The sequence below is a fragment of the Aethalodelphis obliquidens genome, unplaced genomic scaffold (genome assembly GCF_003676395.1).
Source record: "Aethalodelphis obliquidens isolate GAN/ISIS:26980383/991018 unplaced genomic scaffold, ASM367639v1 scaffold5, whole genome shotgun sequence".
Lineage (NCBI taxonomy): Eukaryota > Metazoa > Chordata > Mammalia > Artiodactyla > Delphinidae > Aethalodelphis > Aethalodelphis obliquidens.
In genome coordinates, this window is record NW_020837949.1 from 74,812,000 (window position 1) to 74,836,934 (window position 24,935).

The 24,935-nt window shown below is 36.9% G+C and overlaps 2 protein-coding genes across 5 annotated transcripts in view; both read left to right on the plus strand.

Moving 5' to 3' along the window:
* Positions 1-3,319, plus strand: part of KLHL7 (kelch like family member 7) — a 63,843-nt gene extending 60,524 nt beyond the window's left edge. For all 4 annotated transcript variants that reach the window (XM_027102669.1, XM_027102670.1, XM_027102671.1 and 1 more), the window contains 2 exons: positions 581-678; positions 1,887-3,319. In XM_027102669.1, the coding sequence (XP_026958470.1) occupies positions 581-678; positions 1,887-2,170 (382 nt within the window). In that variant the 3' untranslated portion in view covers positions 2,171-3,319. The remainder of the gene's footprint in view (positions 1-580; positions 679-1,886) is intronic.
* Positions 3,320-9,315: 5,996 nt separating this feature from the next.
* Positions 9,316-24,485, plus strand: NUP42 (nucleoporin 42). The gene is made up of 7 exons (XM_027102673.1): positions 9,316-9,519; positions 11,925-12,153; positions 13,521-13,615; positions 18,394-18,470; positions 19,224-19,310; positions 22,276-22,360; positions 23,006-24,485. The coding sequence occupies exons 1-7, from the start codon at positions 9,408-9,410 to the stop codon at positions 23,578-23,580; spliced, it is 1,260 nt and encodes a 419-aa protein (XP_026958474.1). The 5' UTR covers positions 9,316-9,407; the 3' UTR covers positions 23,581-24,485.
* Positions 24,486-24,935: the final 450 nt, after the last annotated feature.

Consider the following 24,935-nt stretch of genomic DNA (forward strand, 5'->3'; position numbering starts at 1 on the left):
GTGATCACAGCAACATGCTAATAAGTTATTAAACGTGACAGAATGATAGGAGCTGCCTGAAGTTCTAAGTGTATATTTAAAGATGTATGTGTGAATAGTAACAGATATGCTAATTTGCTAGAGGCCCATGATAAATTTGTTTTACTTACCGTATGTAAATATTAATTAAAACCACATGTGACTAAAACCATATTAGTACCTTATATTTTCTTACATATCTTCCCTGTTTTGTTTGTTACTGTTTTACAAGTTATTGTGAACTATAGGAAATGGATGTCTTCCAAAGACATGTTAATAGTCTCCAGATATCCTCTGTTTCCCATATCCTATTGGAGTTGAAAGGAATAAAATCCCTATTTACCCCACCTATAAATTACTGAAAACCGCTGTTAAACTTTTGTTTTCTAGCTTTCCAGACATGCAGGCGCACATTTGTGTGTGTGTGTGTGTGTGCATGTGTACACATATGTGAGTGGTAAATGAGCGCTTACTTGGGATAACAGACCTTTCTTATAAATTCGTATGAGTCCTTTTACTTCTTGTGAACATGTGTACTAAAAACTTTCCTTTGTTTTTTCAGATGGACTGAGCTGTGTCCAATGATTGAAGCCAGGAAGAATCATGGCCTGGTATTTGTAAAAGACAAGATATTCGCTGTGGGTGGTCAGAATGGCTTAGGTATGTGAAATTAGTTCACTTTTTCAACTTTTGCAATGAATTTGCTGATATTTCCTTATCTTAAGTTATGAAAATGTTTCTTGATCACATACATCATTAGACTTTTTTTTTATAGTTTCTGTGAACTAACGGTTTATGAAACATTGTAATACGTTTAACATTTCTGTCTATGAATGTAGGTAATAGCCACCAGTCATTGTGACAGTCTCAGGTGGCTTTAGCACATTTCCAAATACCCTCTGGGGAATGGTATCACATTAGCTTAAGAGCTATTAAGTGGGGACTTCCCTGGTGGTCCAGTGGCTAAGACTCCAAGCTCCCAATGCAGGGGGCCCGGGTTCGATTCCTGGTCTGGGAACTAGATCCCACATGGTGCAACTAAGAGTTCACGTACCGCAACTAAAGATCCCACATGCCACAACTAAGACCTGACACAGCCAAATAAATAAATTAAATATTAAAAAAAAAAAAAAAAAAACTGTTGAGTGACAGAAACATTTGAACTTTAATATAACTTTTAAAACTTTTTAATTTAACTTTTAGGACTTGTATCCAGGCTCTGAATGGCAGTGTTTCCTAAACATTTTTTAACGTTGCATGAAAATATCGGTACTACTTTTTTAAATGAGTAAATTTGATCTTTTTATTTTCTTAAATAATGTTGTACTAAAGAATCTTAAATAATTGCTTTTAATAATGTAGAATTTGGACTGAATCTATAAATAAGATTCCACAAAGCTTATTTTAGTCAGTACCTTTAATCACTACTTAAGTATAACAAAGAAATAGCTTTATTTCCTTCTTCTGTCTCTATCCATTGCTGTTTTTCATAAGCTGCTGACAGATAAATGGTAGAAGGAAAAAGAAGGACATTTGAATGATTATAATCAAACTTAATCAGAAGGAAACTTCACTGGTCTACTTTTTAATTTTTCCAGAGCAGATAGAACATCTTTAATTTTATAGAATAAATATAAGTATTTATGATTCTAAAATGACAAATGAAAATTAAGTTAAATTTCTGTTGTGTTCAAGTAGGAATAGGAATTTAAATGGTAGATATGTGAGGATTCATTGTAAAATTCTTACAACTCTTCTGCATATTTGAAGTTTTTCATAATGAGAGGTTTGGAAAAAATACAAAGAATTATTACTTTAAGAGATCTTAGAATTGTTCATATAGCTGTTCACGTTTTATTCTTTTGAAGGTGGTCTGGACAATGTGGAATATTACGATATTAAATTAAACGAATGGAAGATGGTCTCACCAATGCCATGGAAGGGTGTAACAGTCAAATGTGCAGCAGTCGGCTCTGTAGTTTATGTCTTGGCTGGTTTTCAAGGTGTGGGTCGATTAGGACACATCCTTGAATATAACACTGAAACAGACAAATGGATCGCCAACTCCAAAGTCCGAGCTTTTCCAGTAACAAGTTGTTTAATTTGTGTTGTTGATACTTGTGGAGCAAATGAAGAAACCCTTGAAACATGAAAAATGAGTGAACTTCAAGACTCACTGGAGACTCAAAAGTATGGCCACCAGTGCTTTGTTCCAAGAATTTGGTTACAAAGTTTTAGTTTGGTGTTTTGTTCTTTTCAAGGAAGTTTCAAGTAAAGTAAGATTCCTATAAAATAGATTTTCTTTTATATGGGATTTCTTACTTCATTCAAAGACCATATTTCAGCTGGCCACATAACCAAGAACATATCTAGTAAGAAAACTTGTAAAGTTATAAGCACTTGGTGAAAGTATGAATTCTTAAATGAATTTCACATTTGTAACTATGATTATGGCAGAATGGGGGATTGACTCACCATAGAAGCAACCTCATCTTAGCTCTAGATTCTATTTTCATACATCATAGAAGTGCTATGTAGTTAGGACTGTTTGTTTCTGTTCAGTCAAGAACTAAGAAATAGTATGAATTGCAAGTCAAAGATAGGCAGTTCTGTTGGAGCAGCTTAGTCTCACGTAATTTTGCTTGTCTTCATTTGTTCCATTTAGTGCCAAATGTATTGCATTTTAAAAGCAAGCCAGAGTGAGTCAAAGCATACACTTATATCTCACAAAACTTCATAAACACATTTTGAGAGTTAAAAATGTACCCAGCTCCTCATGAAATATATTCTGTCCAATTAAATAGTTCCATCTTTTTAACACAAAATGTCAAGCCTAGTACCCATCACTAATTTATATCACTTTTTTTCCCAGGGGTTAAAAAAGGATTATGCCTCTTCAGTGCTCACTCTGTTAAATAAAATCCAATCATTATAAGAATTATTACCTAGCAAAAGAAAGCTACTTATAGCAAATTTCTAGGTCACTAGAATAGCACTGATAGTTATACATTTTGAACTTCTTACAGATTAGAAAGGTACATGATTTCTCTTCCTTAGCAGAGCACATCATTAATATTTGACCCAGTTGTCTCTAAAAGTTTTTTAGTTGAGTTAAATATTTGTCATCTTGTATTAATTGCTTATATGTGGTCAGTAAATCTTTTACAAAACCAACTCTTCATTTCTTTCCAAGTAATGTTTTGCCCTTTTACATTATGAAATGTATGGAGTGAGCCATGTAAAGCTGTCACCATCCATGTTTTTACCTGGTAATATTAAATATTTTTAAACTTCAAGTAGACCGCTAAGTTCATTCTTCATTTTAAATGTGTTAGGTAATGGTTGTTTTTTGAACTTGTGAAACAATGTTTCTCTTTAAATTTTTATTGTTTTCTTTATAATGGGGGTTATAAGCTTAAAACCTAAAAATGTTTATATGAAAAAGGAATTATAAAAAGATTATGGTAGATATATTTCTATTTATGTAAGGTTTTAGGTACATTACAGCTTTATTAAGATATAATTTACATGTCATACAGTTCACTGATTTAAAGTGTACTATTCGATGGTCTTTAATATATTCACAGAGTTATGCAACCATCACCATAATTTTGGAACACTTTCTTCACCGCAAAAAGAAACCCCATCCTCATTAGCAGTCACTCCCCATTTTCCCTGTATTACCTTCTTATGGCTCCTGTAACAAATTACCATAAACTTTGTTGCTTAAAGCAACAGAAATTTATTCTTTCACAATTTGGGAGACCAGAAATCCTAAATCAAGGTGCTGTTAGGGTTGAGTCCTTCTGGAGGCTCTGAGGCGAAAACTTGCCATGCCTCTCCTGTAGCTTCTGATGGCTGCCGGCAAATGTTGGTGTTTCTTGGCTTATAACTACATCTCTTCAGTCACTGCCCCAGTCTTCACAGGGCCTCCTTCCCTGTGTGTCTCGTCTCTCTGCATCTTCATGTGGTGTTATAAGAACAACAGTCATTGGATTTAGCTTACCCTCCTCATAATCCATTGTGACCATATCTTAGCCAATGACATCTGCAAAGACACTGTCTCCAAATAAGGTCACATTTTGGAGTTTTGAGGAGACATTATTCAACCCAGTTGCATCTCCCAAACACCCCATCCCTAGGTAACCGTTAATCTTTCTGTCTCTAGATTTGCCCATTCTGAACATTTTTATGTTGAATTTTGAATTTTCCTCTCCGTTGAAAAAAATGTGTCAATGTTTTTTGAGGGTAGAATATCCATTTATCATATTACAATGGTTATATTACTTAATTTGATACAATAATTTCCCATATGGGAATATGCAGCTGTTTAAGGTATTTTAAATAACTACCCTTTTCTTTAGGCTCTATCTGCTGACTAGAGCACACTACGATAAGTATGTAGACAGCTTTGATGTAGGTTATAATGAAGTGTGTGTGGTTCTTTTCCTTAGTAATCTTAGTAATTCTAATTAGTGTCTGTTTTATGTCCTGGAAATAGTCTATGATATTGTCAATATCATGATAATGAGTAAAAATACAATATATTGGCGAGTATATTTTCTGTTACTCCCCCATCCAAAATTCCTATCCTGTATAGTGCTCTACTTTCTTTTTAGTAGATATGTGATTGTTAATGTTATATTTTTTACAGTGACACGACTTTGATGACATAGCAGTTTAGCTTTTACTTTTGAGAACCACAGTGTGAACCTGAAATTTTAATGTCTTGAAAAAAATTGTTGCTGTCAAAAACAGTCATTAATTACAATTGTGACCTAGTGTTCAAAAAATGTGACATATAGTGTCGTGGAAAATTTAGAGTCATGAAAAGAGCCATTTTTTAAATCCAGCAGTCTATTTTCCTTTTACCTCATACACTGTTAACGGCAAATATTTTGGATTTGCTGCAGAGGCCAGGGTAAAGGAGATATTTGAAGGAAATTTTGCTTTTTAAGGGTGGTAGTGTTAACACACATCAACAACTTCAAAAATTCAATCCACTCAAACATGGCACCAAAACAGCTCTCACTAAGTCCCCGTAATTTGTTAACATAAAAGAATATTTTACAGGTTACATCATTCAGCACTTGATAAATCATTCCTTTAAATAAACCCCTTTCTCCTTACAGTTGCCTCAAAAGACTTTTAAAAGCTTGAATCTACTTTCATCTTCCTAACTTTCCTCCTTCCCAAGGTAATTCAAACTACTTTAGGAGAAAATCTGTACTGGGAAATTGTCTGAAATGTCATCCTTACTAACTAGAAAGCTTTTTTACTTTCCAGAGCTTTAAACCTATTCTGATAACAAAGCTGTAAAATGGGGTTCAAGGTCTGGTTCATTCAGTTCTTTTTTTTTTTTAACATCTTCATTGGAGTATAATTTATTCAGTTCTTGTAGGGGATTTCCCTGACTTTATCTTCCAGCCATCAATTGAATTTGTTTCCACTATTCCATGTTTAATTTCCAAGAGCATTTTCTTTTTAGGATTGTCCTTTTATATAGCATGCTGGTCTTGTTTCATGTTGCCCTGAGGATATTTTAGTTTCCTTAACATTACTTATATTTTTGGTGTGTTTCTCTTTCCTCTGACTTCTTTTTAGATTGCTTTGCTCTTTCCTGTTGGAGTCTTTCCTCAAATATCTGGTGCCTGGCTGTGCATTTTATATTTAAAATTAGACATTAAAAAGTTGTGAACTTCTGCTTACAAACGTGAGCTGAATTGTCAGTGAATCTCATCATATGTTAAGGAAATGGCTGCCTGTTTTTTAATAAATTTATTTGTTTATTTATTTATTTATTTATGGCTGTGTTGGGTCTTGGTTGCTGTGCGCAGGCTTTCTCTAGTTGTGGTGAGTGGGGACTACTCTTCGTTGCGGTGCACGGGCTTCTCATTGTCGTGGCTTCTCGTTGCAGAGCACGGGCTCTAGGCGTGCAGCCTTCAGTAGTTGTGGCACGTGAGCTCAGTAGTTGTGGCTCGCGGGCTCTAGAGCTCAGGCTCAGTAGCTGTGGCGCACGGGCTTAGTTGCTCCGCGGCATGTGGGATCTTCCCAGGCCAGGGCTCAAACCCGTGTCCCTTGCATTGGCAGGCAGATTCTTAACCACTGTGCCACCAGGGAAGCCCCTGGCTGCCTGTTTTTGTTGGAGATCCGTAAGAGATCCACAGATCTTTTTCTGGGATGTTTGATTCTCCAGAATATAAACTTACAAACTCCTGCCCCTTGAGTGTGGGAGAGCAAGCTGGGAAGAGACTGACAATAAGCCTGGCTGCAGGATTTCTGGAGCTCAGACAAAGCGCCATTCAACAGGCAGAGTTCGGTTCCTCTTTTGTCAGTACCATAACTTGACCCTCTATATTTACATCCTGGACCCTAAAGCCTCTCTTGTTCCCTTTTTTCAAGAAAAGAACCTATCTCCCAACAGGTAAGGATAGTCACCTAATGGATTTCTAACTGAACCTCATACAGATTTTCAAACAGTCCACTGTTCTGTGATACCTAGTGGTTCTTAATTCTTGTGGCTTTTCAGCCTTCTCTGGGGACATCAGTTGTCCATCTTACAAGAATATGATTCTTCCTCTAAGTAATTTACTATGTACTCTTCTATGTGCATTCAGTCTTCATAAATTGTGGTTTGAAATTACAGTTATCTCCTAGTATAATCAAAGATGATGTTTTTGCTTGTTTTCCCCCTCATTGTGAGATATTTTCAAGAGGAAAGGGTGGCAGAGGCATTTTTACTCTGCCACCTTGAAACCAGACGTTTCCTTCCCGTGACCTCACTCCCCTGATTTCCACCTACCCCTCCCCTATCACTACTGAGTTCTACATGCCTCAGCCCTAGGCTGTCATCATCTCACACAGCACTTTATTCAGATGATTTCAGTCAGGATTCTGGCTTTGCCCACCTCTCCACCTTCACGGAGCACCATACACACCCTTGTTTAAGCTTCAGCCTAACTGGTATTATTTTAGGTCTTTGATGCCAGCAAAGTTCTTACACATGCTGGCATTTGCATGGATGAAAAGTCAGTGAACACAGTGAGAGATTCATTACTACAAGGGGACTGCTCAAAATAGATACATTAAGAATGATGGGAGCCAAGTTTCTCACTATGAAAGAAATACAAAGGGGAAATAAAATGAATTCTGTGATCTTGGGTTGAAATTGGAGGTTATCAGTGTGCAGTCATAGTTTTTAATAGACATATAGATATAGGAATATGTATTAATGTAAATGTGTCTGTCTATAGTATGTATTCTCTAGCAATGCCCATGAAAGGATTTGGGAACAAAGATACCACAATAGCAATGAGCAAATTTAGAGCTCAGATCTTGGCTTCTAAGTGCCACCAAAAAAGACCCAGGGCTCCTTGGAGAACAGGCTGATTCCAGGACTGAAGCAGGGAAGGTGTCAGATGACCCTGGAGCATATTTTAGGCCAGGAAGTGAAGTGCTCAAAGAATCATGGGATGTGTCAACTGGAAATGATTTGAGCATCACAATAAATTATAGTAACAAATTATAACCCAATGAATAAAATTGGAAACCATAAGTCATACTGATAGGAATAAATAAATGAGTGAACTAAAAGTTTGGTGAGGAATGAGGTTTTTATATACTTTCACAGTCTCTCCCTACAAAATCCTGATTACTAACAAAGAGGAAAAGAGTAATTTTACAGTGGAGCAGCTTGCCAGACAACACCTGAAGTGATCAAAGTGAACGTGACAATGTGACAGACAGAAATTGTGCACAACTTGACAGGTACATTGTGAAGACCATGGATGCCAAAGATGCATAATCTAAATCTAATTACTAGAAAACAGATTAAGTCTGCATTAAGGAAATTCTACAAAATAACTAGCTGTAATGTTTGTGTCAAGGTCATGAAAGTCAAGGAGAGACTGAGAAAATGTTCCAGAATGAAGCCTGAAGAAATATGAGTAAGGCAACAATGATTCTGAACTGCATCCTTGTCCTTTAAAGGACATTACTCGGACGTTAGGCAAAATATGAATAGAATCTAAGGATTAGATAGTAGTATGCAGCAATATTAATGTCCTGATTTTGGTGATTATATTGTGGTTAAGTAGAATGTCCTTGTCTGTAGGAAATACAATAAATAATTGGGTGTTGGGGCATGAGGTCTGCAGTATAGTCTCAAATGGTTCAGGAAAAAGATCTTTGTACTATATATACATGCAACTCCTCCATAAATTTTTTTCAAAACAAATGAATTAAACTGATTTAAAAAAATAATAAACTAGGTTGCACCAGTTATTCCCAGTGCTCCTGTAGATTCTGCTGTCATCAAAATCCAAACAAAGTATATGAGCAAGAACAATGGCTAGTCATCTTAAACCACCGGGGACGAACCTGTAAGCCAACAAAGTCAGATTTATTGACGCATTGCAACCAAGGAGACTGCACACTAGAGGAACTGTAGGGTGTCTCACCACACAATGGAAAAGGTAGATGTAGGATATGTGGGAAAGGTGGAGTTAAGATAAAATCTAAATGAAACAGTTTTGATAGCCTCAAAGCAAAGCAGAGCGGTGTAAAGAGGCATCAACATCACATCTGGAGTGAGAAGTGGGTGTAGGATCATGTTCCCTTGGAAACCACAAAGTTAAGAGAATAAGTAATATTCTTTTCAGGAACCCCTTGTCTGCAGCTCTGCACCTGATTAGAAATAGAAGCTGCTTCTCTGTGTCAAAGTGTCTTAGATCCTCCAGGCAAAAGTGGAATGTTTCATTCTTACTGATAAAATTTCAAATAGCAACGTTTACATGGACTTTAAAGAACAAGGTTTCTCCGTGTAAGAATGTATCCAAAGACGCGGGTTGTTATGATACTTTTTAGTTGCAGTTTGTCCTTAAAAGAAACTTTCCTGTAAACGTTACAACTGGCTTTATCTTATACTGTTACCCATCCTGATGAATGGCTGGGCACATTTTTACTTTCTCAGCAGTTACAAATGAAAAATACGACTCGGCCTCTCAAACCACAGCTGATCCTCCTCTCAGGGCCTTGCTGAAGTTATGGGTTTGCCCGACCAACTTTCTTTCCTCTCATTTTGGACCTCAAGCCTCCCCTAATGAACGAGATGCTGCACCACGGTCTTCGACGCCTTTCTCCATGTAACCTTTCAATCATCCTGCCTTCCCAGGCCACGCTCAGTGCGTGGGGGGCGGTCCCACTTTTCTCAAATCCTATTGGGTAAAATCCACGCCTCTCTTCGCAGTGGGGACGGGACAAGAGATAAAGGGCCTTTCCCAGGCGCGAGAAGATGACGTCACAGTAGCGGAGCCGCGACCTCCGGCTGATTTGGGCTCTGCTAGCTGAGGGTGTCGACTGAAAACAGTTCCGTCCGCGATGCAGTCGCCATGACCATTTGTCAGTTCTTCCTTCAAGGCCGGTGTCGCTTCGGAAATCGGTGCTGGAACGAACATCCCGGCGCCGGGGGTGCGGGCGAAGGACGGCAGCAGCAGTTCTCAGGTGACGTTCTCCTCCATCCTTCGCCCCTAGCCGAGCTGGGGAAGGCCTGGCGTGGGGCCGAGCCGGCGACGAACGGCCGTCCCTCGTGGGCCCAGCCGTTGGGCACAGCGCCGAGGCGCACCAGTCAGGTGACGCGGACGTGCCCGCGTCGTCCCCTCGCCCGCCCCGCCCACCGGCTTTTTTATTCATTTATTAGGAGCTCGGTTGGCTTTTGTTGAGCGGTTGGAGGCATGGGCTTGGTCCTGTTTACTAATGAAAAACAGGAATACGTGTCAGAACTTAACCTTGTCTTTGGGCGGCAGTGGTTCGCAGAATTGGCATAGGTCGACCCAGACGCCTCCTTTCTTTACTACTTTACTACCTTCCTGCGTACTTGCTTTTTCCCCTTGATGCCTTGAATATAATTTTTTCTAAACGTTTTTTCTAGGGAGAGGCTAGCAACTGGGGTCAAAGTCAGGATTCTTAACTTTGGGAAACTCCTTTGAAGATCTAATAAAAGCTACAGAGCCATTAACCTCAGATAAATGCACATGCTCATAAAATTTGGGGTAAAATCGAGAGTGGGATGCTCAGTTAAGAACTCTGGGCTATGAGGGAAGGGGGTGCAGGACTACGTTGACCTGCTTCCTGGCCTAAGTCATTGTCGAAGCTTTTGGAATATTTCACTAAACCAATTGTGGATGATGCAGAAGGATTGACTGTCTTCAAGGAGAGGAGGGGTCCGAAATGAAACCATAGTACAATGCAAGGTTTTAGAGGTCAGATGAATCGTTAGGTTTCCTTAGGACTGAAACTTAGTCCTTAAAGTTACCACAAGATGCTGACCACCTCTCCCTTCTCTTTCCTCCTTTAGGGCTATTCATCTGACCCTTAAACCTTGTGTTACATTGTGGTTTCACGTCTGATTCCTCTTCTTGGGGGCAGTCTTTTTGCATCACCCACAAATTGGTCTAGTGAAATATTCCAAACCAAAAATTAAGACTCAGGATCTGATAAATGTGCGAGTATTTCCAGGAACAACAAAACGTAATATGACATTCTGTTGAGACTCACTCTAAATGCAGTAATTAGAGAATAAATGTTGAATGGATAAATGTTAATGGATTTTAAAAGTGGAGATAAAACTAATCAAGTAAACAGTGTATTTAATGCCCAGAAACAAATAAATGCTTATGGAATTAGTAAGTATGAAGACCAAAAGCTGTATACAAAAGATGGAATGAATTTCTTCAGTTGTGTCATCCCCGCAAAGGATTTGAAACTCTAGGAAAATAAAATATCATTAACCCATACTTGAGGGATCTGGTCTAGCAATCTGCCCCCTTTCCTCTTAGGTTTCGTTAAGCAGTTTTAGAATTGGGAGGTGAATTTTCATAAAGGAGTGTATCTCCCATCACTCGAGTTTTTAATATACATATTTAATGGCATATCTCCTAATTCAGTCAGAAACAAGGTGAATTATCTTGACCCCAACTAAGAAGTGATGAATAATTGAGACAGTAGAAGTGAAAAAATTTTGTAAAATATAGAGACAGAGAGGATAAAAATGTTGGCTCATTTTGATAATTATAGAATACTAGAAATCTGCTCATAATAGAGGAACTCAGTACACTTTATTCATATGTAAATTACCTCTATAATCTCCCTGTGGAAGGTAGGTGGGTTGGTGTTGTTTTCTCAGAGAGAATACTGAGTCAAATAGATTTACCCATCTATTCAAGGACAGAAGGTAGACTCTAATCTTTTATATTCAATACACTTCTCAATACATTGTCTGTTTTTCAGATTTTACTAATATATAGGGCCCAGGTGGGGAGCAAAGAATGATACAGACACATCTTTTTATCATGAAGGAGCTTATGATTTCGGTACATGCCTTCTATCCACTCCATTATCGAACAGTTGTTTACCTAATAAACTTAGGTCAGCTGAATTTAGTAATATATCATTATTTTTCTGTGGATTTACAGTCTTCTCAATCTTGTTAACTTAGACCATTATGTGATTTGTTGATACTACACTTACCTATATAAATTGAAAGTGAAGAGTTTTGTAATTTAAAATGAGTGGAGGGCTTCCCTGGTGGCGCAGTGGTTGAGAATCCGCCTGCCGATGCAGGGGACACGGGTTCGTGCCCCGGTCCGGGAAGATCCCACATGCCGCGGAGCGGCTGGGCCTGTGAGCCATGGCCACTGAGCCTGCGCGTCCAGAGCCTGTGCTCCACAACGGGAGAGGCCGCAGCAGTGAGAGGCCCACGTAGCGCAAAAAAAAAATGAGTGGAAATGTAGTGCTTGTTGAATCTTTACATAATGTCTGCACATATAATAAAACAAACTACAATGAAATTTTAAGAGATTTTAAAAATGAGTTGCTAGTAAAATTGTTTATTTTGTTGTTTATTTCAGGTAGTAACAGACGAGGATGGAATACCACCAGCCAGAGATATTCTAGTGTTATCCAGCCATCCAGTTTCTCCAAATCCACACCATGGGGGGGCAGCAAAGATCAAGAAAAGCCATCTTTTGCTCCTTTTGATTCTGGAGCGTCAGCTAGCAGGAACAGGGGGTTTGGATGGTCTCAGAACCCATTTGCTTCACCTAGCTCTGATGGGCAGAGAGATGAAAAGAAACTTCTGTAAGTGAAAGCCTTCAGAAAAATTCCTTCCCATTTGCTTATTTTTTTCAAAAGTACCTACAGTACTTTCCTTAAAAAAGAGGTAATGTTATTATTACTTTATTAAATTATTAAAAAATCAGAATAAGCAAAAAGCAGAAAAAACATCCATGATCAGAGATAACTACTATTTTGCAGGTATCATACTAGACTTTATTTCACTTAAAAATGTCATTCTTCTTTATCGATACAATGAGTTCTTGGGGATAATTATGCTTTTTCCACTTTTCTATTGATAACACCGTACTGTGAAATCTTTCTAATGTAGTCCTGCTTATATTAAATTATGAGTTCTTTACAAAGTATGAGGTGATTTAAAGCAACTTGTGATCTTGGAGGTCACTTATAGCATCTCGTATTCTTCTTTCTAAAACTTCTACTTCAGTAAGCCCATGTAAACATTTCATTTGATTTCCTTCATGATTGTGGAGTAGATTTCTTACCATTTATTGAGAACATTCATAGTAGAATTTATGATTGGTGCCGAAACAGTGCCTGGCTGTGTATAACTGTTCCGTCAGCCCCCAGCAATTAGGACAGAACTTAAATATACTCATTAGTCTTTTACATCCCGTAACTAAATTAGACTAGTTGTAAACATTTTGAACCATGTACCGTATATAATAAATTAAAATAAATAAATAAAGTAAAAAACCAAATTAAAAAAATTAAAAAAGGAAAAAGAAACCCTCCTTCCTATATTTGATGTTGTCATCGTAAAAATCCTAAATTTTATTATTATTTTATTATCAGTTATTCTTATTTGATTAATTCTGCTATTCTGGATAAGGGGGAAATATTTAATTTAGACCCAGATATATCCATGACTTTGCCAACAAGTTAACCACGGACATGGGTCTGTTCCCTTTTTGCAAAATGTGAGAATTAGACAAAATGATCTCTGAAATCCTAACCACTTAAATATTTTTATGGTTCTTTATTACTTACTGGTTCTTTCTTTCCCAGTTAAATGATCATTGATGTTAATAATGAACAAAGAAAGATTAAACTTAGTATTGTGTATTTTATTATATTTCAGTTCTTTAAGATGTGTATGGTATGATAGTTGAGTTCTCAGTAAATGTATCAGTTAATGGTTCAGTGTATTGGAAAACCAAAATTATGAACTTCTTTGATATTATTTATAATCATGAAATGTAGCTCATATTTCTGTAAGCTTCTGCTTTAAAGAACACTCCTCAGAAAATATAACGGAAAAATCTAAAATTATATATTTAGTACAATTTAAAATTTCAATCATTGAAAATTATAAATGGTAAATTTTAACAATCAGTAGAAAAAGATCTTTTGCCCTTTTTTTTCCTCAGGGAAGGAATTGTAAAAGATATGGAGGTTTGGGAATCATCAGGGCAGTGGATGTTTTCTGTTTATTCACCAGTGAAAAAGAAACCTAATATTTCAGGTAACTAGAAATTATGTGTTTTAAAATGTTTTTTACAACTATTATTTTCTAAAACCAAGACTATGTCAAATAAAGAAATCGACCACAAACTTAGCTACAGTTAGGAGAGTTTGGACATTGTTTAAAGTATCTGAGTATTCTAGCAGAACTTCATAATTCAGAGATTGAGGTTGGAAGATATAGTTCAAGATATATAGATCCCTTGGGAAAATTAGTAGAATCAGGAACCACCACCTTTCCAATTCTGTAAGCCCAAGAAGAGGCTCTGCTTCCTTGGTTTCCTGTCGATACAACTTCAGAACCCTTTAGCTGCCTGCAGTGAATAGAAGAGTCCTGTTATGCCAAGGCTTTGGCTGCCTGATTCTGTTCTCTTTCTCCCCTATCTTTTTTTCTAAGGATAGTTATTTTTCATAAAGCATGTTGAGATCTATTCTGGGGGTAATATTTGAAGGTAAGGAGCCTTAGCTGGGCTACAGAGATAGCATTTCTTTAGAATACTCCTTTCCTTCCCATTTTCTTTTGTCCATCGCCCTTTTTGGGCTGAAAGCTAGACCACCACAGTTGTTTTTGTTTTGTTTTTTTGACATCTTTATTGGAGTATAATTGCTTTACAATGGTGTGTTAGTTTCTGCTGTATAACAAAGTGAATCAGCTGTATGCATACATATATCCCCATATCCCCTCCCTCTTGCGTTAGACCACCACAATTTTATAAGCCTACTCTGGGTGGTCCTGGGCCCTATTAAGTTGAACAGCAAGTGCCTAGAAGATGAGAGCCCTTTCAGTCTCTCAGAACTCTGGGATTTCTGTCTGTCTCTGCTCTATGTGCTCATTCTCTGTGAGCATTTGTGTCACACCACTCCTTAGTTGTTTATTTACTTAATCATTCAACAAATACTTATTGAATTTCTTTTGTGCCAGGCCTCATTCTAGGTGCTAGAGATATAGCAATGAGTAAGATAGATAGGATCCATCCCTTATGAAGTTTATGTTCTTGAGGGATGGAGGCAATAAGTAATACAAATAAATAAGATAATTTTAGATAGTGATTTTTCTGTAAAGAAAATAAGTGTTAAGCCTTTTTTAAAAAGTTCAGAATTGAACATAATGCCTAATGCCCTAGAGCAGTGGTTCTCAGTGTGAAATGTAGATCCATAAGCAGGGTTGTGAGATAAAATATGGGACATCCAGTTAAATTTAAATTTCAGATAAACAGTATTTTTAGTATATGAATATCCCATATAGTATTTAGAACATACTTATACTTTTTTTTTGGCTGCGCCGTGCAGCTTGTGGGATCTTAGCTCCCAGACCAGGGATTGAACCCGGGCCCACGGCAGTGAAAGCGCCAAGTCCTAACCACTGGATCACCAGGGAATTCCCGGGACATACTTGTACTTTTAAAGTATTTGTTGTTTGTCAAATATTCAAATTTAACTGGGCATCCTCTTTTTTTTGCCTAAATCTGGCAACCCTATTGCTAAAATCCTTTTAGGGGCTGTACAAGTTTAGAAATATTTTCATAATAATACTAAGACATTAATTGCCATTTTCACTGTGTTGACATTTGCACTGTTCGTACAAAATCTTTGATGAGGCACAGGCAACAAACTGTACTAGCAGATTATAATAGTCAATAAAAAAAATTTTAATGCCATTTTCACTTAAGAATGTCCTTGATGAAGAGGTAAAAATTATTAAGTTTATTAAATATTGACCCTTAACTGTACACCTTTTAAATATTCTATGTGACAAAATGGGAAGCACACACAAAGTAACATTAACAAATTTTTTGATATTGTAAGATGACATGTGCCAACATTTGGAGGTTCTGGATAACTCAGTGAACCAATATTTTCCAGATGACCAATGTGTGACGTTACAAAATTATGCATGTTTGAAAAATCCTTTCTAAGTGCAAGATAAAACAATTAATAGTTTTGGTTTATTAATATGATTTCATTAATATGATTTGAGTCCACATTATAGCTAACCTTTAAGAAACTACTGTCTGTCAAGTTTTGGTATAGTATCAAGAAGGATATCCACAATTATCTGAAAAGGCCATTAAAGTCATCGTTTTCCAGCTACACATCTGTGTGAGAACAGTTTTTCTTCATATACTTGAACCAGGCAATATACTGAAACAGGTTGAAGCAGATTGAACAGCAGAAGCAGATATAATAATCCAACAGTCTTCTATGAAGCCATACATTAAAGAGATTTACAAACATAAGACAATGCCACTTATATCACTAAATTTTTATTTTTTGTTTTGGAAAATAGTTTTTTCATTTATGTTGATATATTTCTTATTTTTAAGTGAATTAATATTTTGTACAATTTTTCAGTTTTCATTTCAGATATGGTAAATATTGATTTATGTAACCCATGTAAGCAAAAGGTCTGCCATCCTTATTTATTTTTAAGAATGTGAATGGGTCCTGAAACCAGAAAGTTGGAGAATCACTGTCTGTAGGCATCCATTATAATGAATTAATTTTTCCTGTGCAGCTAGAATGATACTACATTTGTACCACCCTTGAAAGAATTGAGGAAATAGTCACTCAAATCATTTTCTGTCTTCATGGTTCAGATGAGTAACAGATGGAAGGAGGAGAAAGTAGCCAGAGGGATAGTGTTTCTTCACAGAGAGTGGTTATCTATTCTTAGGAAGCAGTATTGGAGCCGAGTCCTGAATGAAGAGAAGATGTCACTTATGGGAAGATTTGGGGGAAAATGTTGCTTACAGTACAATAGCTAGTGCAGAGGCCCTTGTGGAAACAAGGTTGCCATGTATTTCGTCCAGCAAGGCCTGAATTTGCCGGAGGAGAGTAAATAAGAGAAAGAGTAATATGACATAAGGCCAGAGAGAGGCAGCCAGGGGCCAGATTATGTTGGGCCTAATTGCACTAGGAAGCCAGAAAGAGCTTTGAGCAGGAGGAGGGATATGATCTGATTAGAAAAAGCTCACTTAGGGACTTCCCTGGTGGCACAGTGGTTAAGACTCCGCCTGCCAACGCAGGGGACATGGGTTTGAGCCCTGGTCCGGGAAGATCCCACATGCCGCGGAGCAACTAAGCCCATGTGCCACAACTACTGAGCCAGCGCTCTAGAGCCCGCGAGCCACAACTGCTGAGCCCGCGTGCCACAGCTAATGAAGCCCGTGCGCCTAGAGCCCGTGCTCCGCAACAAGAGAAGCCACCACACTGAGAAGCCTGTGCACAGCAGCAAAGAGTAACCCCTGCTCACTGCAACGTGAGAAAGCCCGCACACAAGCAACAAAGACTCAATGCAGCAAAAAATAGATAATTAAAATTAATTAATTAATTAATTTTTAAAAAGCTCACTTAGACTGTTGGTATGAAAAGAAATGGTCTGTTGGGGGGCAAAATAGCGGCAGGGCAATGAGTTAGGAGACAACTGCTGATGACCGAGAGTTACTAGCAGTGGAGACAGAATAGGTCAAAATTCGTGTTCTGTTTTGGAGCTAGTACTGGCAAGAGGCTTATTAATTAGATATGGGGAAAGAGAGAAATGCAAAGTGATTCTAGGTTTTGTGGCCTGAGCAGTTAATAAAGGTGGTAAAGACAAGTTGTTAGAGAGCTCCAGGATTCTGATTTGAATGTTTAGTCTTTTCTTTATTCTGAGGTAAGGGTCTTTGGAGTTAATGGTGTCTGGTTATAAATAATTCTCTGTAGAAAAATATCCTGAACTTTTTCTCCCTTTCTTAAAAAGTTTTCCTAATTATGAAAGTTACAGCTGTTGCCATAGAAAACTTGGAAAATACAGAAATATGTGAATAAAGATCAACTAATCTCAGAGATAACAACTGTAACATTTTAGTGTATTTCTTTCAAAACATGTGCACACATATTTCTTACTTATATGTATAATTAGGAATCATAACCTAGTGTTGTATTCTGCTTTGTTTTCAGTGTCTCCATTACTAAAAATACTAGAATGAACATCTTTTTATGTAACACCCTTTGTTTATACATTTAACTATTTCCTGAGGTTAAATCCTAGAAATTCTAAGATCAAAAGGTATGAGCATTTTTAAGGCATTTGACATTTATTGACAATTTTCCTCCCAGAAAAGTTTACCTTTTTGATTTCCATAATGGCAACTTAGGAGAATGTCCATTTCACCACATCCTTAATAACAATTATTCATTATTAATTTTTGTCAGTCTGATAAATAAAGCATTGTATCTCTATTTAAGTTGTATTTTTAAATTGAACTTTTTTTTTTTTGCGTGAACTTTTTAATTTCATTTATATACTGGCTATTTGAATTGTTTTGTGAATTGCCCGTTCATTATCTTTGCCCATACTAACTTATTTTTCTTACTGATTTGTAATAGCTATTTATACATTGATGTTAGCTCTTCTCCTGTCATATATGTTGCAATTATGGTTTTCCCAGTTTACTGTTTGCCTTTCAATTTTGATATTGTAGTTTCTGACTTACAGAATATTTTTTTTTAGAAGTATGAATGTATATGTAGTCAATTCTTTCTTGTTTCTTTTGTTTATTATTCCTTCCACTCCATTTATCTTTAGAAAATTTTTCCCCTTCAAAGATCAGATAACAACTATATTTTATTCTAATTTTATACTTTATTAAATAGAGTATAGGCTTTGAATTTCTTCCTTATGATTATGAAATTTTTCTAATGATCAAGATTAGCATATTTTCCTGTCTAGTACCTCTTATTTTACTCTACTATCAAAAGTATTGGTATTTAAAGATTCCAATTGATTCCTCACTTCAGGTTTTACAGATATTTCACCAGAGGAGTTGAGACTTGAATACCATAACTTCTTAACCAGCAATAACTTACAGAGTTATGTAAGTTTGTTTCCTATTCATCTACCTAACCGATTAGCTGTTAATTATTGTCTTCTCTGTAGTGGCTTGCTTGTGTGTTGGCAAAGTGGATGAGGTCTATAATTTTTTTTCAGAACAAGGCTATTTTTATATTCTAAATTAAAATTTAGAATTTCTTTGAAATTGGTTGATTATCTAAAATGGTGATAATATACTTTGACTGTAGTAACTAGGAATGTCATTATTTTTATTACGGGTTATCCAGCAATCAGTCCCAGAAATCATACCTTTCATTATTTGGCAAACATCTATGGAGTATGTCTTAGGTGCAGACACCACAATGAATGCTAGAAAAACAAACTTAAATAAAATGCAGTGTTGTATATAGATTAACATTCTCATATATCAAATATCAAAAAATTGAAAAGCTGGGCTTGAATAAGTTCAGTGCCTAAAGGAAATGACATAAATCATGTATTTTTCTATTGTCTACAGTCAATATCATGTGTTTCAACTAGTGCACATGTTTGTCTCTGTACTGCCAGGTACTTGTGATTTTAACTAGGTGATACAAGGAGTTGGAGAACAGGGAAGGGGGTCTACAGCTGGAGTATCTTTAGCAAGTAGGGGTAGGTCAATGCAAATTTTACAAGTTATGTGTTGTAAAAATGTTTTATAAATTTGTTGTGACTTTGGAAATACAAACATGAAGTTGTTGGAGAGATTATCTTAAACACTCAATATTGACTCATCATTTTTCTGTCTTCTCTCCAGCTACATTCCATCCAACAGTTAATAAATCAGTGGAGGAACAGGGTAAATGAACTGAAAAGTCTAAATACATCAACTACAATAGCTTTGGTGAGTATTGGAGAATTTTCTACAGGGAAACGTCTTATCTATTGCTTTTTTGCAGAATTTCACTTTGGATTTGGAAAGCAAAGCTAAAATTCTCTGTCAAGAATTGTGATACACACATTCTCAAGAACTATATTATCATTTAGAGTCACGGTCCTGGAATTGTTTTGTCTCTGTTCCTTAGTCAGAAAAGCACAGATAATTATGCTTTTCTAAAACTATTTTTAGGATAAGGTGTTTAACTTTGGTGGTACTAGTTTTAAACATTGGAAAATATTACATAAATTCAAGTATGCCAGGTTATCAGTATTTAAAAAGAAATTGCTTTGAAAAATATGAATGCATATTTAGACTAATGTATACTTTTGTGACTGAAGGACCATATGTTCCTTGTCTTATACAGAAATGCCTTTAGGAGATACATGCCCACTTGTCCCCAAAGATACATGATCCTACTGCAGCATATTCATTATCTCTGTCAATAGTTTATTTTGCTACCCCCATAAGAAGTGCTTAAGAATATTATTTTTAAATAAGATATTTACATTTAGAATTTGATATTTCCAGTCTACGAGGTGGTTTTTCTTTGTACTTTCTGAAAAAGGCTATGAGAGTAGTAGCTGTCTAAAGTTAGTGAATGACTGTTTGAAAGTCCCGACTCCTTTCTTTTTTTTTTTAAATTTATTTATTTATTTTTGGTTGTGTTGGGTCTTCTTTGCTGCGTGTGGGCTTTCTCTAGTTGTGGCGAGAGAGGGCTACTCTTCGTTGCAGTGCACGGACGTCTCATTGCGGTGGCTTCTCTTGTTGTGGAGCACGGGCTCTAGGCACATGGGCTTTAGTAGTTGTGGCGCGCGGGCTCAGTAGTTGTGGCTCGCGGGCTCTAGAGCGCTGGCTCAGTAGTTGTGGCACTTGGGCTTAGTTGCTCTGCGGCATGTGGGATCTTCCCGGACCAGCGGTCGAACCCATGTCCCCTGCATTGGCAGGCGGATTCTCAGCCACTGCACCACCAGAGAAGTCCCCCTACTCTTTTTTTAAATATGTGCTTCTAAATGACTAGACTCTTTTTTGGGGGGGCATTGCATTTTATTTTTGTTTAATTAATTTTTATTGGAGTATAGTTGCTTTACAATGTTATGTTAGTTTCTACTGTACAGCAAAATGAATCAGCTGTACATATACATCTATCCCCTCTTTTTTGGATTTCCTTACCATTTAGGTCACCACAGTGCATTAAGTAGAGTTTTCTGTGCTATACAGTATGTTCTCATTAGTTGTCTATTTTATGCATGGTGTCAATAGTGTATATGTGTCAACCCCAATGTCCCAATTCCTCACACCCCCCGCAAATGACTAGACTCTTGTGCAAGCTAATTTCTTCTACCTTTCAGTTGTTGTAATGCCATTTGAATTCAGTAGGACTCCTCGGAAGTATTTTTTCTCTAGATGAGAGATGGCCCGCCATCACCATTGCTGATGTAGAAGGGATAACTGAGTCCAGAGAACTACAGAGCTTCCTTTAAGGTTGGAAGTTCCATGTCCTTTGCCACCTTCCTAGGGGCCCTTCTGTAGGTGAGAATCTTGGACAGCCTACCTACAACTGGCTTACCACGTGTCAATTCTTCATGCCAAGTGATTGGTTTTTTTAAAATATTTATTTATTTATTTTATTTTTGGCTGTGTCGGGTCTTAGTTGCGGTTAGCGGGATCTTCATCGTGGCATGCGGTATCCTCCACTGCGGCACCCAGGCTCATCATTGCGCAGGCTTCTCATTGCAAGGCGCAGGCTTCTCTCTAGTTGTTGCCCGCGTGCTCAGTAGTTGTGGCGTGCAGGGTTAGCTGCCTCGCGGCATGTGGGATCTTAGTTCCCCAACCAGGGATCAAACCCACGTCCCCTGCATTGGAAGGCGATTCTTAACCACTGGACCACCAGGGAAGTCCCTGCCAAGTGGTTTATTCTTTATTCCTTTAATCTATTATATGGATATAATTTGTTTATCCACATACCTGTTAATGACTGAGGGAGAGAAGCTAGACGAAAAAAAAAAAGTACATACTATATGATTCCATTTATATGACACTCTAGAAAAGACAAACCTCATCTCTAGTAATAGAAAGTCGGTGAATGGTTCCCTGGGGCCAGAGCTTGGGAGAGTGTTGACTGGAAAGGGACACAAGGGAACTTTTATGGGTGATGGAAATATTCTAAATCTTGATTGTAGTTGTGGTTATAAGTTTGTCAAAACTCATCAAAATATAGATAGATTGTTTTAATGGACGCATTTTATTTTATGTAAACTGTACCTCAGTAAAGTTGATTTTGTTTTTAAAGAAAAAATGCCAATAGGGTTTTAAAATGAGAGAAATCTTACGTGCTTAGGTTGATGAGGGAAGACTTCTTAGAGGTAAGGATTAAGTGAACAGTTCCTTGAAAAGGAGATTAGGATTTCAGTAAGCAGAGACGAAAGACATTTCTAGAGCAGAAAATAGCAAGAGCATAAAATATTTTCAGGGAAAAGGAAATGTTTAATAGATTTTAGTGGTAAGCTTTTAATAATGTAATTGCGAATTAACTTCAGTTCAAGCATTTGAGTAAGTAGACTGAGTAGCTTCTAAAGGTCCTTTACCTAATATCTAGGTTTTTTGATAAATGCAGATCAACCAGTAGAAACTAAAATCTAGAATTAAAAAGTATTTTCCTGATTTTAATATGTGTTCATTGAAGAAATTTAGAAAGTGTTTTAAAAGCATAAGTAAAATTAAAATCATTCATAATTCATCAGCCGCACAATCACTTCGAACTCACTGAGGTTGGCCCATTTTTTTCTATAAACATTCACTTGTAGGCATTTTTCTATATTAAACAAAATGAAGACGTTTTTAAGTGCACATTTTAAAAATTGAATTTGGCTATAAAGTGTATAGAAAAGGTACTTGAGAATTACTCACTTGCCTACCTTTTTTTTAATAGCTCTCTGATATAAAGGGTGGAGTAAATCAAGCAGCACCTGCATTTGGATTTGGCAGTAGGCCATCAGTAACGTTTGGGTCACCAGGTAAGTGACAAAGTAATGAAGGACTTCACTGATTCAAAAAAATTGGATTTTATAGGTTTCAAATATAAAGCCTGAAGTTTTGTTTAGGGCCATTTTAAGTCACTCTTGCAAACTCTACCACCTTCCATAATAGAGCTTCAAAGAATTTGGGTCATCAAGCATTTGCGAAATGGGATTCAGAATGGGCATGGTCTTTGAAAGACCCTATGGCTCAGGCTTTAGAAGTATATTTTAGGAATGGTTTTTCAAGACTTCCATAGGAATACATAGTTAGGGTAGCAGCACCTTTGAGGACTTTGTTGTCCCTGTATATAACAGCATAGTATTGTCCTCAAATGACAGTTCCGATGAGATGAGGGGACAGGTGAAGTGAAGGTTTACTCCCTAATCCCTGAGGTTTCTCAAGAGCTGCCTCCTTGAGTGTAAATTATGGTGCAAATGAGATCAATGTAGCAGAAAGACAGGACAACAGGGTTTAGTGGGTTTGTCCTAGTTTCTCATTTTCACTTTTCTCTTCTTCCTTCCAATAAGTTAATTATCATCTAAATATGGCAGAAATAAGAAAAAAAAGGGCGGGTGGGGAGTAGTAATATAGCTACATTTTCTGATTAATAGCTTCTTTTTTTCTTTTTCTGGTTTTTGTAGGTTTTCCAGTGAATAACAACAGCAGCATTAGTGCTCAGAATTTTAGTTTTAAACCAAGCTCTGGATTTGCTACTGCCCCTTCTGGAAGCCCTTCTGTGTTTGGGAGTACTCCAGCATTTGGAGCTGTACCCTCCGCCAGTTCTGCCATCACTGCTTCTACTCCAGCTTTTGGACTTGGGAAACCCCAGATCACATCTGCTGCTTCATTTTCATTTAAAAGCCCTGCAGCTTCTGGTTTTGGATCATCCGGATTTTCAGGATTTCCAGCTTCTACAGCAGGACCTGTTGGAGCTCCAGAGGCCCCAGCCTTTGGAAGCGGCAGTTCTTCAGCTGGTTTTGGTAGTCCAGGCTCACAGTCTCACACTGCTTTTTCCAAGTCATCCAGTGACACCTTTGGAAACAGCAGCATATCCACCTCTCTCTCATTCTCAAATGGCAGCACCACAACAGATAATGTATTATTCACACCCAGGGATCAACTAACAGCAGAAGAACAGGAACAATTTCAATCCAAGAAATTTACTCTGGGAAAAATTCCATTAAAGCCACCTCCTGTGGAACTTCTAAATATTTAAACGAGTAATTTTAAATACAGAAAAGAACAGCTTTTAAAATTGTTTTGAGTGGTTCATATGAAAGGGCAGATATATATATATACATACATATATATTATATATATACATATATATTTATAAGAAGTATAAACTTTCAATAATAGGAATTTTTATATTTAGCATTTTCTTGAGTGTAACTATTTAAGTAAAACAACAAAAACTCAGCAACGGATTTTTTTTTTTTTTTTTTGCTATAATTATGAATGGAACTGAAAAAACTGTCAGGGTGCAGTGAATAAAGTACTTTTCTTATTCTACATCACTTTACTCTCTTACCATTTAAAATTTTACATTTAAACATTTTTTTTAAAAGGAAGGAGATAATTTCTAGAACCAGCAGAGAAAAAATGCTTAAATGTTTAGCCTACTTACCAAATAAACATCAGTAGCGTGACTTTAAACTTCATGTTAAAGAAGATTCTCTTAAAGAGAGAAATAACAATTTTTAAAGGGTGAAAACTTTTTAAGACCTAAGAAGCATTTTCCCCTCATATTTTTTCCTCCTCAGTTTTGGCTCTCTCATGGACCATTTGAGTTTTCTTCAACAATTCTGGGCTAATTTTTATCTTGGCCTAATTTTTATGTAATTCTATTTTTTCCTCACATTATCCCATCAAGTGGATGGATTGTAAGAGGAGTAGAAATTATGATCTCCTGTGAATAAATAGTATATAAATATCCTTTGTAGTTGCATAAAACATTTCTGGAAGAATATTTAAGAAACTTGCTAACAATGATTACCTCTGGGAAAACAATTGGTGTCTGAGTTAGGAGAAATACTTTATATACCATTTTGAACTGTTTGAATATTTTACCATATACATGCATTACTTTGTTTTTTTAATTGAAAGAAAATCAGGAAAATTTAAAAAGGACTAGGAAGCTTTTTTCAACTATAAACAGCAACATTATTGGCAAGTTTAATGATACTTATGATCAAGCTAGTTTTTCTAGCTGCATTTTTGAAAAGCATTTTTTTTTAATATAAATTTATTTACTTATTTATTTATTTGTTTTTGGCTGTGTTGGGTCTTCGTTGCGGTACACGGGCTTCTCATTGCCGTGGCTTCTCTTGTTGCAGAGCACGGGATCTAGGCGTGCAGGCTTCAGTAGTTGTGGCATGGGGGCTCAGTAGTTGTGGCTTGTGGGCTCTAGAGCTCAGGCTCAGTAGTTGTGGCACACGGGCTGAGTTGCTCCGCGGCATGCAGGATCCTCCTAGACCAGGGCTCGAACCTGTGTCCCTTGCATTGGCAGGCAGATTCTTAACCACTGTGCCACCAGGGAAGCCCGAAAAGCATTTTTTTTAAACTAACGAA